Source organism: Spea bombifrons, chromosome 2 (assembly GCF_027358695.1).
Source record: "Spea bombifrons isolate aSpeBom1 chromosome 2, aSpeBom1.2.pri, whole genome shotgun sequence".
NCBI lineage: Eukaryota > Metazoa > Chordata > Amphibia > Anura > Pelobatidae > Spea > Spea bombifrons.
This window is the reverse complement of record NC_071088.1, coordinates 119,853,982-119,874,382: the sequence shown is the minus strand read 5'-3', so window position 1 is coordinate 119,874,382 and position 20,401 is coordinate 119,853,982. Positions and strand designations below refer to the sequence as shown.

At 41.7% G+C, this 20,401-nt stretch overlaps 1 protein-coding gene across 1 annotated transcript; it reads right to left on the bottom strand.

Moving 5' to 3' along the window:
* Positions 1-1,666: 1,666 nt before the first annotated feature.
* On the bottom strand, positions 1,667-20,401 carry LOC128474028 (aquaporin-2-like). Its single transcript, XM_053456270.1, has 4 exons — positions 20,042-20,401; positions 12,446-12,610; positions 3,425-3,505; positions 1,667-1,867 (listed from the first exon to the last, which is right to left on the bottom strand). The coding sequence occupies exons 1-4, from the start codon at positions 20,399-20,401 to the stop codon at positions 1,667-1,669; spliced, it is 807 nt and encodes a 268-aa protein (XP_053312245.1).

The following is a 20,401-nucleotide window of genomic DNA, read 5'->3' as shown; positions in this document are numbered from 1 at the left end:
TTAATACCTATAATAGCTATAATGTGCCATCTGTGTCTTGTTATTAATATTTTCCAGAGCCAAGAAAAAAATTGACATTTTTGATGATCCTTCTACAGTTGTTTATTATGTATTTTCTTTTGTTGTTGTGATCATATGGATTTATACTAGATATATCTTTTTTTCCCTTTTATGTATATTTTCCCCTTTTTGGTGGGTTAATTTTTGGTGTTTTGCTATAGTTAACTTTTTTATTCACAACAAAGTAAAGCTATTATTTGATACCTAGTTTAAGACAATCCATGCATCTGATCGTGTGATATACTAGTTAATAGTTCATTCTAAACCAAATAATAAAAGTAATAGAAACAAAGCAATTTCTTAAAAGCTTTGACTCCCCTTTGAAAATGTATCGAATAAATGTTGTACATACACATAGATTCCGCAGCCCATGAAGATCACAGTACACAGGGCATGCTCTTACAGGTAATTATGCCGAAGACACATATGTTAAGTAGAAAATATGCTTTTATCTATTTTCATAAAAGTCCCTTTCAGTGCCGACAGCATATGGGATCTGTGGTTGGCAATGTGGGCCACAGGAGCCATCTGGCAGCCATGTTATCACATCCATAAGAAGTTGCACAAATTCAACAGAATGGCCGAGATTTTGTAACAGAGGAAAGCTGCATGTTTAATGTTAAACTAAAGGGAATGATGCAGGTCAATTATAAACCAATCAACAGCTTCTTAAAATGCCAAGTCGGCTGGCTGGCATGCTGCTAAAACAGCTTGAACTTTGTTACCATTCAAGAATCATGAATTGTCATAGGTGCCCCCCCATACTCTAAACACGCCTCCCTCAATAAAAATATATTTTACAATTGTTAATTAAGAAAGAAAACTTCATGTTTAATCTTTCAGCTACTCTATATTGAATGTCAGATTCAGGGAATTTGAAGATCCAAAAGAAGATGCACTAGATAAGACAAATGGTTCTTATCTGCCAAGGATTTCTTGGTCTCCTTACTATTATAATATAAGAAGGGAGCAGTTTTATGAACTATAAGGGAAGAGGAATTTGTTTGGAAGCAGTTTCAACTCAAAACTTATTTTGCCCTCTGATCACTTTATATTCTTCCACTAATCTAATTTACATTATACCTAAGTAACATGGAAATAACATAAATAAGCAAGTATAGATTTTTTTTAACTAGGGTCTTTAAATATAAATATACAGAGGCTTCTTTGTGTTTGTTTTAAATGTAATATGCAATACAATACAATTCCATTAACAAAAAGACACAATAATAATACGTTGAGTTGTGCAGCTAATCGCAACATGTGACTTAAATATCTTATTTCTTATATTGATAAAAATGAAAAAAGAAAGGACGACAGATTATGCTGTCTAGAGTTTTTTTCAGTTATGCACATGCATTGTTGTATGTATATATATCCTTCACATAAATGGAGACTACTCAACTGCAACCATCAGCTGCTGTTGGTCTACAAGTCACATTCTTTTTGGAGGTCTTAGCAGCAAACTAAGGAACAAAAAAAAGTCCTAGTTCAACAACAGCTGGGAGTACACAGTGGGATAGCTCCAGATTTTCTTAAATATATTGTCATTTTTTGAAATAACGTTTATGATTACGGTCACAGTTTTTTTCTATGATATTTGAGGTTATAAAGTTTGGAGTTCCATGGATTTCCTCCTAGGCTGTTCTTGTCTTTCTTCCCATTCTTCTTCTTCTTCTTCCTCTGTAGGCATTCTCCCCAAGAGAATTGCTAATTTCTCTGCAAAACTCTGTTGTTGGGGGCAAAGGATGTAATTATAGATCAGCGATGCTATGATACCACCTACAAGAGGTCCAATCCAGAAAATCTGCAGAATAGAAAGAGAAAATGCATTACAGATACAAGCTGCAATTCGTTCTTTCAAGTATATTTGCTGGGGCAGCTAAAAATCCCACTTAACTCTCAGCATCTCTACAGATCCCAGTATTCTCTATTTGTTCTTTTCTTTAGTCAATTATAATATGCTTTGCCAAAAAAGAAATCCAATCCCTTATTAAGAACATTTATATATTCTGAAGTCAGTTTCCACAGTATATTCCACCCTGGCTATAAAGACCCTTCTCTAAGCTATAGCCACAACTGCTCTACTTGTAAACATTGTTGTGACTTATTGCCCCAAAAATCATATTTTAATATTAGTCCTAATATATAAGTATATATATATATATATATATATATATATATATATATATATATATAGGGACATTTCAGGAATGATATGCACTTTAATGCATATGATAGCTGAATGGTCCCTTTAACTTTCCATGGATTCCCCCATATGCATATGTTTGGCCGAACTGCGGCTGGTGGCCTATTCAGACCCTTGTGTGCATGCACGGTAAGTGTCCTCATTGAATTAATTAGTAGACCTTTTCTGCCACTTATTGGCTGCTTCAAGCAGCCAATCAGGGGCAACAAATGTTAGACCACAGAGGAGGGCAGCTTCAGCAAAAGGAATAGGTCGGCTAAGTGGCTTATTTCTTCTTTATATGCTGCATATTACTCACAGAGTACTGTAACTTAAGCACTATGTTAATGGGGTTGTCAGGAACTGTCCCTTTAATGAGTATAAAACTTATTTAGGAATACTATAAAAAGCATAATCAAAGCCAGGAAATAGTAATTTTAAGGGATTATTGCCCAGACATTTTGTATTTTAGCTGCTATGGCAGATTTTCTGCAAAAGCATGTTAGTAGGACATCAGCATATCTAGTCAAAGGATGGGAAACAAATAACCTTAATTCAATTTAAAGCATAAATATGCTATGCTTCTGGGTTTCAAAGCTTTGTAGGCATAGCTAGTAAGCATATTAGCACCAGAATTGAAAATACATATATAAATTCCTTGGAAGGGCTACACTGTGATGTAGTGATGCTATTTTTCATGACCGTTCTTGAGGTTTTATTAGGTATGTGCACACAATAATTATTATTTAAAAAGTTATAATAAATGCTATGGTATAGCATAGGCCCCATGTGGAGAGCAGTCTGGAGAGCAGGTTTAGAACACAGGAACAATAAAAAAAGTCAAACTATTGCCAAATAAATTATTCATTATTTCAATATGTTTAAAATCATATTTCTGTGGTGTTTTCTGTCCTTAAGAAGAGCAATTATAGCTGTCATAAGGACAGATCATTAACAAAATAATGATGTCATAAGTAACCCATGTTTGACAGGTGGTGTCATAAACCGACTTAATGTTGGGAATCTTGAGGTATACTGTTTCTCAACCAGTCCAAATATCTCCATCGATAAGGTGTTGAAGTGTTCGTGCTTATCAGTCTTTAATTGGAAATGTTTTATACTTCCTTTACTTGAATAATGTATTTTTTTAACAAAGGCTACTGATATCTATCTTACCCAATGTTCTGCAAAGTTTCCGACAATCATTGCAGGCCCAAAAGAGCGAGCTGGATTCATGGAACAGCCAGTAAAGTAAATCTAAAGTACAAAGAAAAAATAAAATGCTTGGCGTGTCTTAGACAAGTTAGATCTTTGTAATTGGCAATGTTTATAAGATTAGAAAAAATATATTCCAACAAGGAAACCTTGGGAGTTGGAGTACAGAGCATGCTGTTCGCTATTAGCAACCAGTTCTGTTTCTTCTTTTGTTGTTCTATGTTAAGTCTATTGATTTGAACCCAGAACTGATTGAAGAAATTAACCTGGTTGACAACTGCATGGTCAGAAAGTTTTCTCTGTAGCAGCACAGCTGAAGAATTGGAAATTATTCTAGCCTCGGTGCACGAATAATTATAATTTTAATAAAGACAGGAGGCGAGTATTTTGCATTACTTCCTTTACTCTCACAGTAGCAGCAAAGAAAGAGTTAACATAACAAGTGGAAACAACCAATAGAAATACATAACATAAGAGGTATATAAACCCCTAAGCCCTCCTCCTCTTCCTCTTTCGTCGCTGTGAACCGGACTGAAGAAATGTCCATCAAAATCGGACGACCAACGCAGATCGATGAAAACACCACCGGACTGAACAGTAACTAGCACTCGCCAGGAATCAGCGACAGCACCTCCAACGGAGCCAACGGAGCTCAAACACGGTGAGCTGAATCATCAACACCGGACGGTAAGTTCACGCTGAAATAAAGAGAGAAAACGTAACAGGACCAGATGCCAAATATACCTGAGAAAAGGCACCAACATGAAGACGAATCAACAGATCTATAACATCAGAAAATGAGCATACCCAAACACAGGGAAAACATGTACATCGAGCTATGAAAGCAATAAAAACGTACCCACTTACCGGATAGGGAAGGGATGGGAGGGAAAATACTCGCCTCCTGTCTTTATTAAAATTATAATTATTCGTGCACCGAGGCTAGAATAATTTCCAATTTTAAGGCAAGACAGGAGGCTTCCTATTTTGCATTTTTAACGCCCGTAAGGAGAGCCACCGCTGCTGAAGATACAGGGCGAAAATAAAATTCCCGAAACGTGGAAGCCCGGGACCAATCCGCCGCCTTGAGGATATCATCCAGAGCAGCCCCAGACCGAAGGGCGCAAGATGCAGCAGCACCACGAACCGAATGAGCCCCAAAACCAGCATCCACGCCCGCCAGAACAAGGAGCCAACGGACCCAACGAGCTAAAGTCGGGGAAGAGACGGCTTTAAACGGCTTCACATAAGAAATGAGAAGCTGGGACACCGAAGGAGGACGTACCATAGCAGAACGCGACAAGTATGACTGAACACATCGGGCCACACAGATCCTAGGGTCATCCCTGAAATAGGGATAGGAAATTGACGAAGAAAAGGTCTTAGTTCTCCTATGAATCTGGAACACCAGACCCTCCGGGGAAAAAGAAATGGCGTGGGTATCAAGAGCCTTGACGTCTGAAACCCTACGAAAAGAAAGAAGACATAACAAGAGGGTAAGTTTTGCCGACAATTGGCGCAGAGAGAGAGACTCGTTGTCTGGCCAAGACCGCAGGAAATCGAGTACCACCGCCACATCCCACAGAGATGTATAGCGAGGTGCCGGGGGCCGAGATAACCGAATGCCGCGGAGTAAGCGGCAGACCAAAGGAGCCTTACCAACCGGCTCCCCCGACACACCGACATGACCGCCAGAAATGGCAGACCGAAAGACATTAATAGTACGATAGGATTTACCCGAAGAAAACAACTCAGCCAGAAAATTAAGGACAAAATCTAAAGAGGCTGAATGGGGATCCACTTGCCGTCCCACACACCAAGCAGCCCAATTTCGCCAAGCTGCGCGGTACGACTTTCGGGTACCTGGAGCCCAAGATTCTCGCAGCAAGGACTGAGCTGCGTCCGATAGGCCCGAGCCTGTTCCAGTTCCCCCGAGATCGTCCACGCCACAAGGAGAAGACGACCCTCCTGGATGAGGGGATGCAACTGACCTTCCGAACCCAACAGGAGAGAAGGAAAAGACGGAAGCGCCAGAGGATCCCGCACCGACAGTTGCAACAGAGCTGGGAACCACGGCTGCGCATGCCAGAGGGGGGTCACCAGGACCAGCGAGCCGCCGCCGCGCCGTAAGTGATGGACGACTCTCGGAATGAGGGCGAATGGGGGGAATGCATACGCACCCCGAGGGGGCCACACCTGCATAAAGGCGTCCGTCGCCAGGGCTTCTGGGTCCGGGAGCCAGCTGAAAAAATCCCTCGTCTGACGGTTCGTCCTGGACGCGAACAAGTCTAGATGAAACGGTCCCCTCCGACGCTGGAGGTCCTGGAAGACCTGCCGGTGGAGTCTCCAGTCGCTCGCATCCCGCCAATGCCGAGAGAACCAATCTGCCAGAAGATTCTCGGTGCCCGGGAGATATTCCGCCTGGAGGGTGATATTGCGAGCTAGACAAAACTCGAAGATATCCTTCGTCACATCCGTGAGGCGCTTGGAGCGCGTGCCCCCCAGGCGATTGATGTACCGGACTGCTGAAAAGTTGTCCATCCGTAGAAGAAGACAGCAGTCTGAGCGGTCCCTGGCCAGGCTCCGGATCGCGAAGGACCCCGCAATCAACTCCAGACAGTTGATGTGGAGCGAACGCTCCTCCAGAGACCAGCGACCTCCGGTCGCCTCTGAGTCGGAGGCGGCACCCCATCCTAGAAGACTGGCGTCGGATTCGAGAACGAAGTCCGGTCGGGAACCGAAGATCGCCCGACCGTTCCACGCCTCCATGTGACGGAGCCACCAGAGAAGCTCGATGCGAACCTCCTGTGTAAGCCGAATCACCTGGTCGTAAGAGGGCAACTTTCGTAAGTGGTGGGCCTTGAGGCGTTGAAGCGCCCGATAGTGGAGAGGGGCGGGAAATATTGCCTGAATGGAGGACGAGAGGAGACCCACCACCCGAGCCAGGAGACGAAGGGAGCAAAAATCTCGGCGGAGAAGAGCCCGAATCTCCTTCCGAATGGAAACCACCTTGGACCGAGGAAGACGAAGCATAGCTGCTTGCGAGTCTATCTCGAAACCCAGAAACAAAATCCGTTGACTCGGGACCAGCTCTGACTTTAGGGTATTTACAATGAATCCGAGCTCGTGAAGTGTCCGAACGACAAAACCCGTCTGAGAGAGTAGAGTCTCTCGGCAGCTCGAAAATAACAGGATGTCGTCCAGATAAATTATGCACCTGACGCCCCTGGATCTGAAGAAAGCCATGACCGGCTTTAGGAGCTTGGTAAAGCACCATGGGGCTGAGCTGAGACCGAAAGGAAGAGCCCTGAACTGCCAAATCTGCGAGCCCCAGCGGAATTGGAGAAACCGCCTGTGATCCGGGTGTATAGGAACCGAAAGGTAAGCGTCTGTAAGGTCCAGCCTGGTGAACCAATCGCCCTCCGACATAAGGTCTCGGAGTAGATGAATGCCCTCCATCTTGAAGTGGCGATAGACTACGAAAGCATTTAGGGAACGCAGATTGATTACGGGACGAAAGTCGCCCGTGCGTTTGCGCACCAGGAAAATGGTGCTGAGGAAACCTACGGGACCGGGGGCTCGCTGAATGGCCCCTTTGTCGCGCAGGGCCCGGAGCTCCTTCGTTATGAGAGCCTGATCGGCCACGGATCGGAAGGCAGGGCGAGGTCTGCGAACCTGAAAGGGGGGAGAGACAAAGTCTATCTGGAAGCCCTGGACCGTTTGGAGGATCCAGGGGTCGGAAGAAATCCACGCCCAGTTGCGGAAAAAATGGGATATGCGACCCCCAACCCGCAGAGGAAAAGAAGGACAAGAAACAGTTTGACTTACCAAAGCTGGAGCGTCCTCTGGGAAATCCCTGAGCGCCTCTGCCTCTGTAACCTCCACGGGTGGAAAAGGGCCTCTGGTTGTAGGACGGTCGGAACGAAGACTGTGGCTGTGGGAAGTTCCGGGGACCTTGTGCTGAAGTACGGCTGGCGACCCGGCCCCTCGGTCGTCCAGCCCTCCCGGAAAAACGAAGGTTCGGCTGAAACACCTTCTTCATGGACAGCTTCGCCTTGTTCCATGATGTCATAAGGGACACGTGGCGATTAAGCTCCTTCACGAAAGCGTCGCCAAAAAGCAAGCCGTTAGCAGCTGCTCCCAAATCCTTGGTGCCCAACTCCGCTAGGCGAGGATCCATGCGTAGCAAGGCCGCCTTGCGACGCTCTGTGGCGATGGAAACATTGGCGTTCCCCAGGAGGCAGACCACGCGAAGGGCCCAATCGCGTATGACCTTGGGGTCTAGGGGAGTATTGTGCAGAAAAGCCCTGTCTGCTAGTGAAAGGATTTGGGTGACAGGTCCTACCATATCCAGGACTTTGTCCTGAGCGGACTTTAAGCCTTGTTCTAAACCCCGTCTAGGGTCTTTATTTTGTGCCGACAGGAGAGCGACCACATTGGGGTCAAATTCTGGAGTGAGGGCCACTTTATCCGGGATGGATGGGCGGGGACATTCCGCTCTAAGCTTATTACGCACCTCCTTAGGAAGAGGCTTCCGGAGCCATTTATGGAGGTAAAGGGCGATATGCTCGGGAGGAGCCCATTCTGTGGCCCTAGGGTGGCGCATAGTAGTGGGGTCGAACATAGAAGACCCAGTAGGGTCAAGGACCGGGAGGTCCGTGGACGTGGAGGCGGAATGGGATTGAGGGGGATCGGCACGGTGGGGCTCATCCACCAAATACTCACGGACGAACCCGGAGTCAACATCTCTGGACGAGGCCAGATTAATAGAAATATCAGACCCAATGGAGGAGTCTGCCCGCCATTCATCCACTATGGATAGTGGGTCATCAGGAGTGCCAGAAGTTTTAGGGCGTTTGGCTGGAGCCTTGCCCTTGCCCGCAGATATACTGTTGCCCTTCCAGGGTCGTTTAGAACCAGACGCTTCCCCATCTGATTTATCAGACTCAGAGTCTGAAGGGGCATTAGGGGGGCCGGATGGGACAGGGGGATGCCCTTGGGCAGGTAAACTAGCTGACATTTTATTAAAGAATGTCTCTACCGAAGTAGAGAATTTAGATTCCAGCCAGGCTAGAAAAGCGTCTTGTGAGGGCATGTTGTCCTGAGACATGACTGCGGGGAAAAAGAGAGGGCAGTGTAAGGGCAGATAACGTTAACCAAGGCACTCATATATATATATAAAATATAGCTGAATAAATCATCCACAGGTGCTCAGCCTGGGATAAATAGCCGATTGACAAAATCCCCAAAACAGCACTAAATAGTGTAACTATACCGCTAAACAGGTAACTGTTAAAGAAAAAACCTGTAAACAGAAAAAACGGAAAGAAACGAAAGAAAAATGGCGACCGGAGCCCACCAGAGGGCAGTGAAACCCGACCGCAATATAAGAAACGCTAGGGAGCAGTAATATGGCCGACGACCATAAGACAGAGGGAGAACCAAGATGGCGGCGGAAATCTCGTCACGCGAGACCTCGCCGCCAAGCCACAATGGCGGCGAAATCGCGCAAGAAGGCAGGAAAAAGCCCGCGAAACGCGGGTGTGCAGAAGGGAGGCACTAGGACGGAAGACGGAGAAGGCGGAAAGCGAAGAAAGGTAAGAGAGAAAAGACAGCGGAGAGAAAACGGGGAAAGGACCGGTAGATGCGAAAAACGGAGGAAAGAAAGATATGGGGGGGGGGGAAAGGGACGGGACGACACCTCCGGGAAAAGGCCTGTAGGCCCGGGGTTCGGAAAACTCCGGGGAACCGAGGGTCCGGAGACCGAGGGAGAGGGGGGAGAAAAAGATAACCTGAAATTAGAAACCAAAAAAGGTCCGTGGACCCGGACACTAAGACAACCCCAGTACTAAAACAGATAATACAACAGTGGAAAATTGAAATAATAATAATTAGGCAATAAATGCATAAAAGTATGTGAAAGAATACTTAATGTAGTATAAATTGGAGGAGGACTGACCTGCAGCTACGGTGAGCAGCAAAGAAAGAGGAAGAGGAGGAGGGCTTAGGGGTTTATATACCTCTTATGTTATGTATTTCTATTGGTTGTTTCCACTTGTTATGTTAACTCTTTCTTTGCTGCTACTGTGAGAGTAAAGGAAGTAATGCAAAATAGGAAGCCTCCTGTCTTGCCTTAAAATTAATGTACTTTTTCAGTGAATGAGCATAGTACCAATATAACCTCCCCTATCATTTCACAAATGTAATCATACAAATGCACTTATCTGCAGAAGAACAGGCATACCATAAACTCTTTTCTGTATAATTACAAATCTCTCTCTGATTTGTCTCCTCTCCCTGCACCCCACTTCTTTTTTTTTGCCTTTTCACACTTTTACTCTTACACACCACATTGTTTTAATTTCTCGGTACTCATTCTTTATTTTTATTTTTTTCAATACATTCAACCCAGTCCTATATACCCTATTTTCTAAAGGTAGAGTTGGCAGGTGAGTTGTGTCAGTCAGTCAACTTCTGCCAGAACAAGAGCTTGGCTGGCCTGGTGAGTTTTCTTTAAAGCCTCTTTACTCACTGACGTATGCATTATACAGGGTTAGCTAAGCCCTTATTGCAGGAGAAACCTACCAGTGTTGGCCTTTCATAATAAATAATAAAGTAAAGGATTTGAAACAACTGCAAACTGTCCTGAGAAAGTCCTTTTCATCCCATTAAATGGTATCCTTTTTCTTTCACTCTAAGTCATTTTCATCCTATTGAGATACATTTGTTTTCTTTCAATCTAAGGCACACAATACCCATTATAAAACTTCTTTCTGGCGACACAAAGGTGTCTTTGTACATCATGTTATATGGAAGAAGCAAGAGGTGTGTGGCTCTGTGTCTAGTTCAACAGGTGCTGGTACATGACATCCTATGCCAGGGTCAGACCATGATGAGGTGACCACATGATTGGGTTGCCTGTTTCCGGGCATATCCAGCCGATGGCCTCACGCTGCAGCACAAGATCTGCTTCTGGAGCTGGAATGTGTGGCACTGTGGGCCAGTTGGTATCCAAGATAATGTCCTATACTGGTCCTTTACATAATCTGTCCATACATGTGAACTGTGCTCTGTTCCAGCAAAAACGCAGTCCTCTTTGCTCTATCATGTGCACACAGTAGTGGGCTACTTTTGATAGGTGTTTTGAGATCATCAACCTGAAACCTACATTTCAAAAGGGTCTGTGGACTCAAAGCCTTGGTGATAACCTAGAGTGGCTAACAGATAATCTGGCTTTGTTGATAAACTGTCTGTTTTAAGGTCTTGACCAGACCCAGACTGGCTATGTGGCACACAGGGCAAATGCCCAATGGGCCGCTGGACACAAGTGCCACATTAATCACCCAATCTGCCACTTCAGCTGCCCAAACAGAAGTTTAAAGATGAGGCACACGTTCCAGTGTGTAGGACAATTAATTTATTATAAGAGGACCAACCCTGTTTCTAATTTGTAAAGTGGCTTTTTACATAATCAAAAGCTTTTCTGTTTAGCATTAGTGGATGATCTACCACTGTTTACACTTACCAAGACAAAAATGCATTCACATTATTAATTATTATACTGGCAAGATAACTCAAGGACTGAAGGGTTTTTCCATTAAAATGTGATGGCCTGTAGAAGTTAACTTCTGTTTTACAAAAGAAGTGACATATGGGCTTGTATTTATTCTATTTCCTTAAGGGTTCCAGATGCCTCGGTATCAAACAACATAGCAGATTGAAGTAAGGATGGCTTATGTTGTCAAATAAATGATTTCTGGTAGTCATTAAAAATCATTAATTGATGTTCAAATAAAATGATTAATATTGGTAATTAGTTCAATATCAACAAACATAAAAATCCTCTTGCTAGATATCATCCTCGAAGTCTGTTGGCTATAAGAATGTGTATATGTTTATTTGCACGGTAAAACCCATATAACATTTGGAGATTTAATACTTTGCCCTGGAGTAATACAATAATTTTATATTTTGTGAAGATATTGTTTGTTAAAATAATCGTCACCTAAAATGTGGGTGAGAAACACTGGCTAAATTGGCACAATTTCGTGTTGTGCATTCACTGGGTGTATTTTGGCTGAGCATTAATCTAGCCAATGGGAAGTGTACCAGCAGCCCCAAGCACTGATGGCCATGGTAACCTTCTTCTATGCTGTGTGCCGGGATATGGCGTTATAGGTACTGTGTAGGTACTGTAGGTTCAGACCTACACAGTGTAACTGGGCTACATGGGAGAATAGCACCGGAGCAGTGGAGCGCTGGGGACCATAATCCCCATTCGGGCAATCTACCCCCTCTTCCATGACAGAAGAGCTACTGTTCCCCTGGACCCACTGTTTAGTTGGCCAAGCCAGAATATATGGCTGCATGGACAACTGTACGTAGTCCTTATACCCACAAGGACATGGGTATATATATATATATATATATATATATATATATATATATATGTATTTTTCAAATGGAGCCACATGGGGCCACCAGTTAAGACATTTTATAGGGCAGTGTTGGAATGAAACAGAAATAGTCTATCACGTATTGTACGGGTATCTATGTGTAGCCAGCAGAACATAACTATGGCCATATACCAGTAGACACCGGAACAATTTTGTGGTCACATTGGTTAACTGATTCCTTTCCATGGAAGGCAACAGAGATCTCTGCCCACACAAATTTAGTGAAGTCATTTTATTTTGGAAATACAGCAAAAGAACTTTTTTTAAATTAAAAATACTTTTTGAGCAATGTTAATGATAAATGAATATGTGTACTATGACCTCTAAAGAGTATTGGGAACCGTATGTAATCTAATTGCTAACATTCTCCTAACGTAATTGCTGCATCCTTATCACTTGTTCAGATAAACTCTTTGGTAACAAACAAACATAATTATTATACAATCTGGCTGTTTACTCAGTTATGATAAAAAACAGAATTCCAACCAGTAAATAAGCAGCACATTTTGATTATTGTAGAACATACCCCAACCAGATGTCCCAGCACAACGGAAAGCCCAATGGAAATAGCTGGGGATCCAACATTGTCGTTTCTTCGTCTGTCGGTTGAGGCAAAAATGCAAAGGATAAGCTGGAGGGTTAGGATGATTTCAACAGTGACAGCTTGTCCTTCAGTGGCATTGTTACTAGGCTAGGAGAAAGAAATGTTTATACGATCTTCAATCCAATTGGAAATCCCCAAAGAGATTTAAATGTCATTGTTTTCATTCACTGTGTGGTGGTTTGTTAACATTAAATGTTATTACTAGAGCAATACAATTTTGTTCTTCAGTTAACAGGTTTCATTCCATATAAAATCATCCATAATATGCACATTATAAGCAATTGTCTTAAATGAATTAAAAAGCATAACCCATCCAATTTTCCATATCCTAAAGCCCCATTCTCTTCTTTACTAGCATATGCATTCTCAGGAACTAAAACCATAGGAATTTAATATAAAATGTGCAATTTATCTTGTGGTATTATATGTACTTTGTAATACTATTTGGTAGGAAACCTAGAAGTGACATTCAGTAAAGTTATATTTTGTGATATTACTTTAAAACATCTGCCCATATATCTTAAGACTATGTCTTCTTGTTGTGACATTCCATGCTGTTATTAAAAAGTGTCCCCAAACCTTTTGGTGACAGCATGGCCGGTTACCTGGAGGTTCTCGGTGCAGGGGACTGCCTTGCGCCAAGGGCAGTCTTTAGGAACTGCCATTCAACCTTTTCACGCTGGAAGTCTTGCGCAATAAAGCAAGACATCCATTATGAGACTGATCGGGAGCATCAGCAAGGTAAGAAAATACATTTTAAAAATTGTGGGTTGGCTGGTAAACAGTACCAAATGAGACATAGCCTACAGAAAATAAATTTTTAAAATTTCAAGTTTGGAAAGGGGATGGGGATGTTCCATTTTGTGCCCTGTAACTTCCAAAATGAATGTGGGGTGTTTCATTATTTTATTTATTTATTTATTTAATTATTCTAATGCATTATTCAAATGGACTATACATCTAAAATAGCATAAAAAGAAAGCTCTATCTGTCCTTGAATAGACAAAATATAATTTGCGTGGATACAAGGAGAATCAAGGAAACATGCTGAAAAAGTTTCAGGTTTTGTGGCACAAAACACGCTACATACAGAACGGGTTACGGTCAATGTCCAATATATATTTCCTTTATCCCATCCTACATCTTAAACAAATAAAATGTCCATTCTGCAGAAGCCAAAGCTAATTATTTTGAGAAAAAAAATTATTTGCAGGGAAAACTAGTAAAAATCCTTCTTTTTGATTTGAATGGAAATCTCCCCAGACTGAATATTATATGATAAGTAAATTCAGCTACCACCTATTTATTTGGAACCTAATATAAGCTAAGAATGTATAATATGTTATATTTGCCACACTTGCTAATGTTACACATCTCATTTATTTTAGAAATTATTTAAAAAGTCACTTAGTGAAATTGGAAATAGTAACTGAAAAACTGAGATCAGTTAGGGATTTATTATATCCATGGTACTGCATCTTTTATGTGCTCTTTATTCTTTATTAGTATTTCAATAATTTGTTTGGCAGCAGTGATGTGTTTTAAGCCTAAGGCATTAACTTCTGACTGTTTAAAGTGAACCTGATTATGCACCATCATAAATTATGTAAAAACATCAATTTGAAACATTTATTTTATCACCTTTTTATTGTTATTGGAGGTTTTGTAAAGAGGAAGACTGCATCTAATTAAAAAAAACATATTTAATTATCAGTTAAAGGAAAAAAGAACCCAGAAATCTGTTTTGTTTTTCTAACAATGAGATGTTATTGCGTATGGAGTCTGCTGTAATTCTCCAACACCCAAGACATTTAAATCCATTTAAAAATCCAAATTTTAACTATTTTAGTAGCTTTTTCAAGCAATTAAAAGCAGAAAAGTAAACTTAAACGTTAAATTGTCCTCAACCATATGAATAGAAAAATTAACTTCCTTATTTTAATCCAAACAACTCTGTAACATACTTAATGTTCACAATTGCTAGTGTTTCTAACAATTTTAGTTTTTGAAACAAAAATTTGATTAGTAATTGTATAATTATTATTTTACAATAATAATAATATTATTTTACAATTTATATATCAAGATTTTTGCATGGTGTCTATGGGTTTGTTGGGCAGACTGGATGGGCCGAATGGTTCTTATCTGCTGTCACTTTCTATGTTTTTATGAATAAAGAGCCTTTTTGTTGCAGAGTGTAAATGTGATAGAATCACCATAGGAATCACAAGAACATTCTTTCTCATTCCTCCTCATCACACATATAGTCAGTACACATAACCATCATTAATCGCTGATAATAGATCTCTCTGAACTTACACACTTTTAAGTGAACAACTTTAAACAAGGTAAACCACACAAACTATGAGTGAGGAATATAAGTAGAGGGTTCACTATAAAGAGCTTTGAAAGTAAGAGTCAGTTAATGAAACCTGAAGTGCACAGGCAGCCAGTGAAGAGACTAACCGAGGGAAGAGGTGTTAGTAAAGCGATGAGTAAGGAAAATAAGTCTGGACAGATCAGTTGGGTCCATGGAGTGTTTTTTATGTTATGGTAGCATAGTGGAAGGAGGATGGGACAGATCCAGTGAAGAGGGAGATGTAAATATATGCGCTACTGTAGAGACAAGAGTACATTAGAGAGAGACTGGGTGAGATGAAAAAGGATCACATGTGGGTGGACAAAAGGATAGAAGGAGATCATGAACCTCATCTTCAGTGATCAGAGATAATTGGTTTAATATTGAAGAGGCAGAGGAGTTTAGTGTATGGGAGGGTGCGGAGTCAAGGAAGGGCAAGGGCAGGAGGGGGGCTGTGTAGCTGTACTACATCTCAATCTTCAATTTTATTATTGAAGTATGTGGCAAAGTCAGAAGCAGTAAGGTTAGTGGAATGGGTAGTTATGATAGGATGAAGAAGGGAACTGAAAGTACTAAAGAAGGGAATTGAAAATACTGAAGAAGCATTTAGGGTTGTGAGAAAGTGAGGAGATAAGGGAGGTGAAGTAGATTTCCCTAGCAAGGGTAAGAGCAGAGTAGTAGGAAAGTAGCATCAACATGTAGTGTAGAAAGTCAGACATAGAATGAGACTTCCATCAGCTACGTTCAACAGTGCAGGAGTAACATGGAAATTGTCGGGTTACTGTAGTGTACCAAGGTCTGGAATGTGAGCATCTTAAAGAACAAGTAGAAATTGGGGCTACATCTTCAAGAGATGTGAGGGTGGAGTTATAGAGAGAAGTAGCAAAGTTAGTGCATGAGATGTGAGATGGGAAAAAGGTGAGGGCTTCAATCGGATAAGAATTTATGAAGACTGAGAGCTAAGGTCTCTGGTTAGGTGAGGTCATTGGAAGAAAGGAAAAAGGAGCAGGAGGCAAAGTGAGAAAACATGAATGGAAGTGGTTGTCAGAGAGGGGAGAGGGGAGAGGGGAGAAGGGGAATTAGAGTCAGTTAGAGAATACATGCTGGAAAAAATAAGGTCCTGGGTGTGATGAGTAGGTAATGCTATGTGAGATCAAAGGAGGAGGTAATGAAAAGAACTCAGGACTCAAAAGGTGTCTTCCAGGATGTTGAATTCTCCAAGGAAGACAGGAGGGACATTGGAGCAGAGGAAGACATAGAGAGGTGGTTAAGAAAAACAGCAAGGATTAAATAGCAAGACAGCATGGACCTCAAATCAAGAGAAAGAGAGTGATGGCAGAGAGGAAATAGGTTGCAAGGTACATGTTGGGGAGAGAAGGAAGCCTACCCCACCACCCTTCCTGTCATCAGGTCCGGGAGGGTGAGTGAGGTGGAAGCCATCATCGGATAAAGCAGCAGTAGAGGCAGTGTTTCAAGGGGTTAGTCAGGTTTCAGTTAGAGCGAGAAGCGGCAGGAAACTAGAGGTGAAGTGATCACATATGGCTGTTAGTTTGTTACACGCAGAATGTGCATTTCAGAAAACAAAGGACGGCAAGAGGAGTGGCTGGGTATATGGATGAGATTATAAAGGCTTCTGGAACCTTGACTGTCAGAGAAAAGGGATGGCAGCAATAAGGGAGGCCTAGGATTTGGGGAGATATCCCCAGCTGCTAAAATGACTTAGCAACATAATAATGTATAAAGGGAGGGGATCTGTATACATTTGTTCATTTCAGGTTCTAAAATTAGAATAAACTCAGTGCTGGAATTTGTTCTGTAAATCAACACAATAGAAATAAAGAAATCAGCCCATCTTGAAAGTCCTCAGGCGCGAGAGGGGATATGTAGTTATAGATCATAACAATAGAACCACCAATGTAACATTTTGTTCTCTTATGTAATTTTGATTTATATGTACAGCATGCTAAGGTATACTTGAAACAAAATGTCACAACATAATAATATGAAGAAAAGCTCTTCAGAAATTATTTAGAACAACATCTATTTAAATGACAGTGTATGCGACTTCTCCATATAATCACAAGGTTCAAATTTAGAACAATCCCAAGCCATATTTCTTCATGGTTATGGGGAAATATTCAAAAGCGTGTTGTTTTGAAGTGGGAGTTGTACGTACATACGTAAATCAAAACTATAATTGACAACTATGAATCAACTAAATTGACTTCCTAATTAGTACATTTATGAACTGCATTCCATTATTATTATTATTAGGAATGAGGTCAAGAGGAGAGATAAACTTTTCAACTGTGGATTAATTATAGACCACAAATCTTTCATTCCAAGTTCCCTATTAAAGAAGCAATAAACACAAAAATAAGAAGAAATAAAGTCATATCAAAATTATATAAAAATACAATTTACCTAGAAGTGTTACATTCGAGAATTTAATGGAAAGCCAACTAGGTACATTAAATTATTAACCTTTTTACCAAGGTAAATAGATATACAAGCTCACAGTAAAAAGCCATTTAACTTTACCGTCAGAAGCCAGAATTATTTTTCATTTACCACAAGAAATGTCAGAAAATAAGATGTACTGAGCAGTGAGTAAGTGATGGGGACAGAATCATCTGCAAGCAGTGAAACTTCTTAACCCCTTAATGACAAAGCCCGTACATGTACGGGCTCAAAATGCATTGTTTTCAATGGGTTTAGGAACCGCCCATTGTCCTTAAGGGGTTAAAGAGGAGAGAAAGTTAATTTTAAAGTTTAGTGGCACATTAATCATTAAAGACTCAACTCATCAGTGCGTCCAACAACCTGAGGAATAATGGGGGTAATGTATAAAAAATATTTATTTTGCAATGTTCGAAAAGTGTTTATTTTCACTATATTTTCAACCAATTAAATGTTCCTTCCAGTACATTTTCTTTTCTTCTTGTCGATGATAAGAACACTAGACTTACTTTTGGACACCCACTACGCTGTGTCAGCCATTATTCTAGTAGCTAAAACTGGTCCATACATGTACACATACATAGATACATATAGGGGACATGGATATCAAGTGTCTCTCAGCATCTCACTTTCTGTAAATTTCTTACTATAGCATAATGATTATAAATTATGAAATGACTGTCCGTGATGACCTAAAAAATGATCTAAAATCACACAATCATGTCCAGGGTTTTGATCTTTGGATATGCTAGAACAGTTTTGATGATGACATATACCGTATTGGCTCGGATATAGGCCGCCCCCGTATATAGGCCGCACCCTAAAAGTTTGGTGCTTTTTTAAAGAAAAAGTTTTTTTCTTTAAAAAAGCACAAAAAAAAAAAAAACATGCTGCCACTCTGTCTCCCCCCCCGAGATATGCTGCCACTGTCCTCTCCCCCCGAGATATGCTCCCACTGTCCCCCCCCGGGATTCCCCGAGATATGCTGCCACTGCCCCCCCCGAGATATGCTGCCACTGCCCCCCCCCGAGATATGCTGCCACTGTCCTCCTCTTCCCCCCCCCCCGAGATATGCTGCCACTCTGCCCACCCCCACTTACCGGAGCAGACTCCCGGGTGTCTTGCGGGGCCAGCGGGGGGCATCTACGCAATACACGTATACAACCGGAAGTTGTATACGCGTATTGCGTAGATGTCCCCTGCCGGCCCCGCAAGACACCCGGGAGTCTGCTCCGGTAAGTCTTGGGGGCAGAGGTAAAACGCATCGCCCGGACGGTCACCGCCGCATCGCCGCAGCAGGTGACCGTCCGGACAATGCGCTTAGACAACCTCCCGTGCCGGCAACCCCCCCCCCCGTGGGAAGTGCTGGCAGGGGAGGCTGTCTGAGCGTATCAGACAGTAGGATGCAGGTCCCCTGCACCGCTGCGGGGGATCTGTATCCTAACCCCACTGCCTGCTCGACGCCTGGGACTCCATGTCCCGGGCATCGGGCGCTAGACCCCGAATATAGGCCGCACCCCCACTTTAAAGACTTAAAGTGGGGGGAAAAAGTGCGGCCTATATTCGAGCCAATACGGTATTAGATGAAATAATAAGCTTATCTAAAATTCCATAACTCACAGCAATGTGAAATTCAAGGGTTCAACTGAGATTGGTAAAAACCATTAAAAACTGGAAAAAAAATTAAAACTTAAACTCATAGGGAATTCTCTATTACAAAGATCAACATCACAAATAAGATGAGTTGACATTTTATTGTTATTTGTTGCATTTTCTTTTAAAAAAGTAACATGTTAAAAACACAACCGCACAAGCTTGTTTAATTTCAATGGATCCAACTGAACTGTTTTGTTACCTAGAATTTAAGTCCCTTAATGCTATTTTACTTAATTAACGTGTTGATAACTTCTCTTGAAAAGTTTAACAAAGATAATATCTTATTCCCAAGTACAGTATTCTGCCTGACATGCCAACTATGAATTTAAATATAATAAACTTACAAAACTCAGTGATAACATCAGATTCTGCTCTTGGCAAGTATTTATTTCTCCTATTTTATTGCACACTGCTCCTTTTGCTCAAACTAGGAATGGAGATTGATCTACTTATGACAAAATTAACCCTTTCATTATCATTTTCTATGTATTTGCTAGCAATGTTTATGTATACCCAAATTTCACTTAATGCAAATATGGATGTACAAATGTGGTAAAATGATGACAGGTAATAGATCTATGAAAGTTAACCAACAATACAGACTCAACAATACAGATCTTTAAATTCTAAACTATAACCCATAAAACAGAATAACCTGGGTGCAAATCTGGTTGGAAGTACCAGTCAATGTTGACAAATGATAAAACAAGATTCTGGGAGAAAACATTGTGCTTCCAAGATAGCATCAACCAAAGGCGAAAAAACCCCCCCAAAAACTCTGCACTTACTTGCTCCAAAGATTTATCATAAATAAAGTGTGCACACAGGCACATCAGTGGGGAGGAAAAGATCAAGCTGACAGAAATTTAATGCGTTTCACACCTATATTGGGGCGTATTTATAAGCTGCAAAATAGTTTGCTTTTTCTTCTTTTCAATTTCCTTTTTTTAAAAAAAAAAATAAAAATTATATTTTTTAACTGTTTGGTGTGTCTTATAATCATCTCTGGGTACAAAAAAAAAGTATGTCACATGACTACTTACCGAATTAACACCAAAGCTACCATGAACACTTTCCGGAGTAAACTCATACAGCAAGGCTGCTCCAGCCACTGCCCCTAAGAGCTGGGCACATATATAGCTGATTGCTCGGAACACGGAGATTTGAGATGCCACCAGGAACGCGACCGTCACAGCTGGGTTGAGATGGGCACCGCTGACGTGCCCTACTGCTTGGACAAGAGTACCTATACCCAGGCCGAATGTGACAGAGATCTGCAGGACACTTGGAAGTGCTGAAGGCCACCTCAAAGCAGAGCCAATGCCAAAAAAGACGAATATCAAAGTGCCCAGAAGTTCTGCTGCAAATGCCCTAGTAAAGGGCCCAGTACATATCTCCTTCAT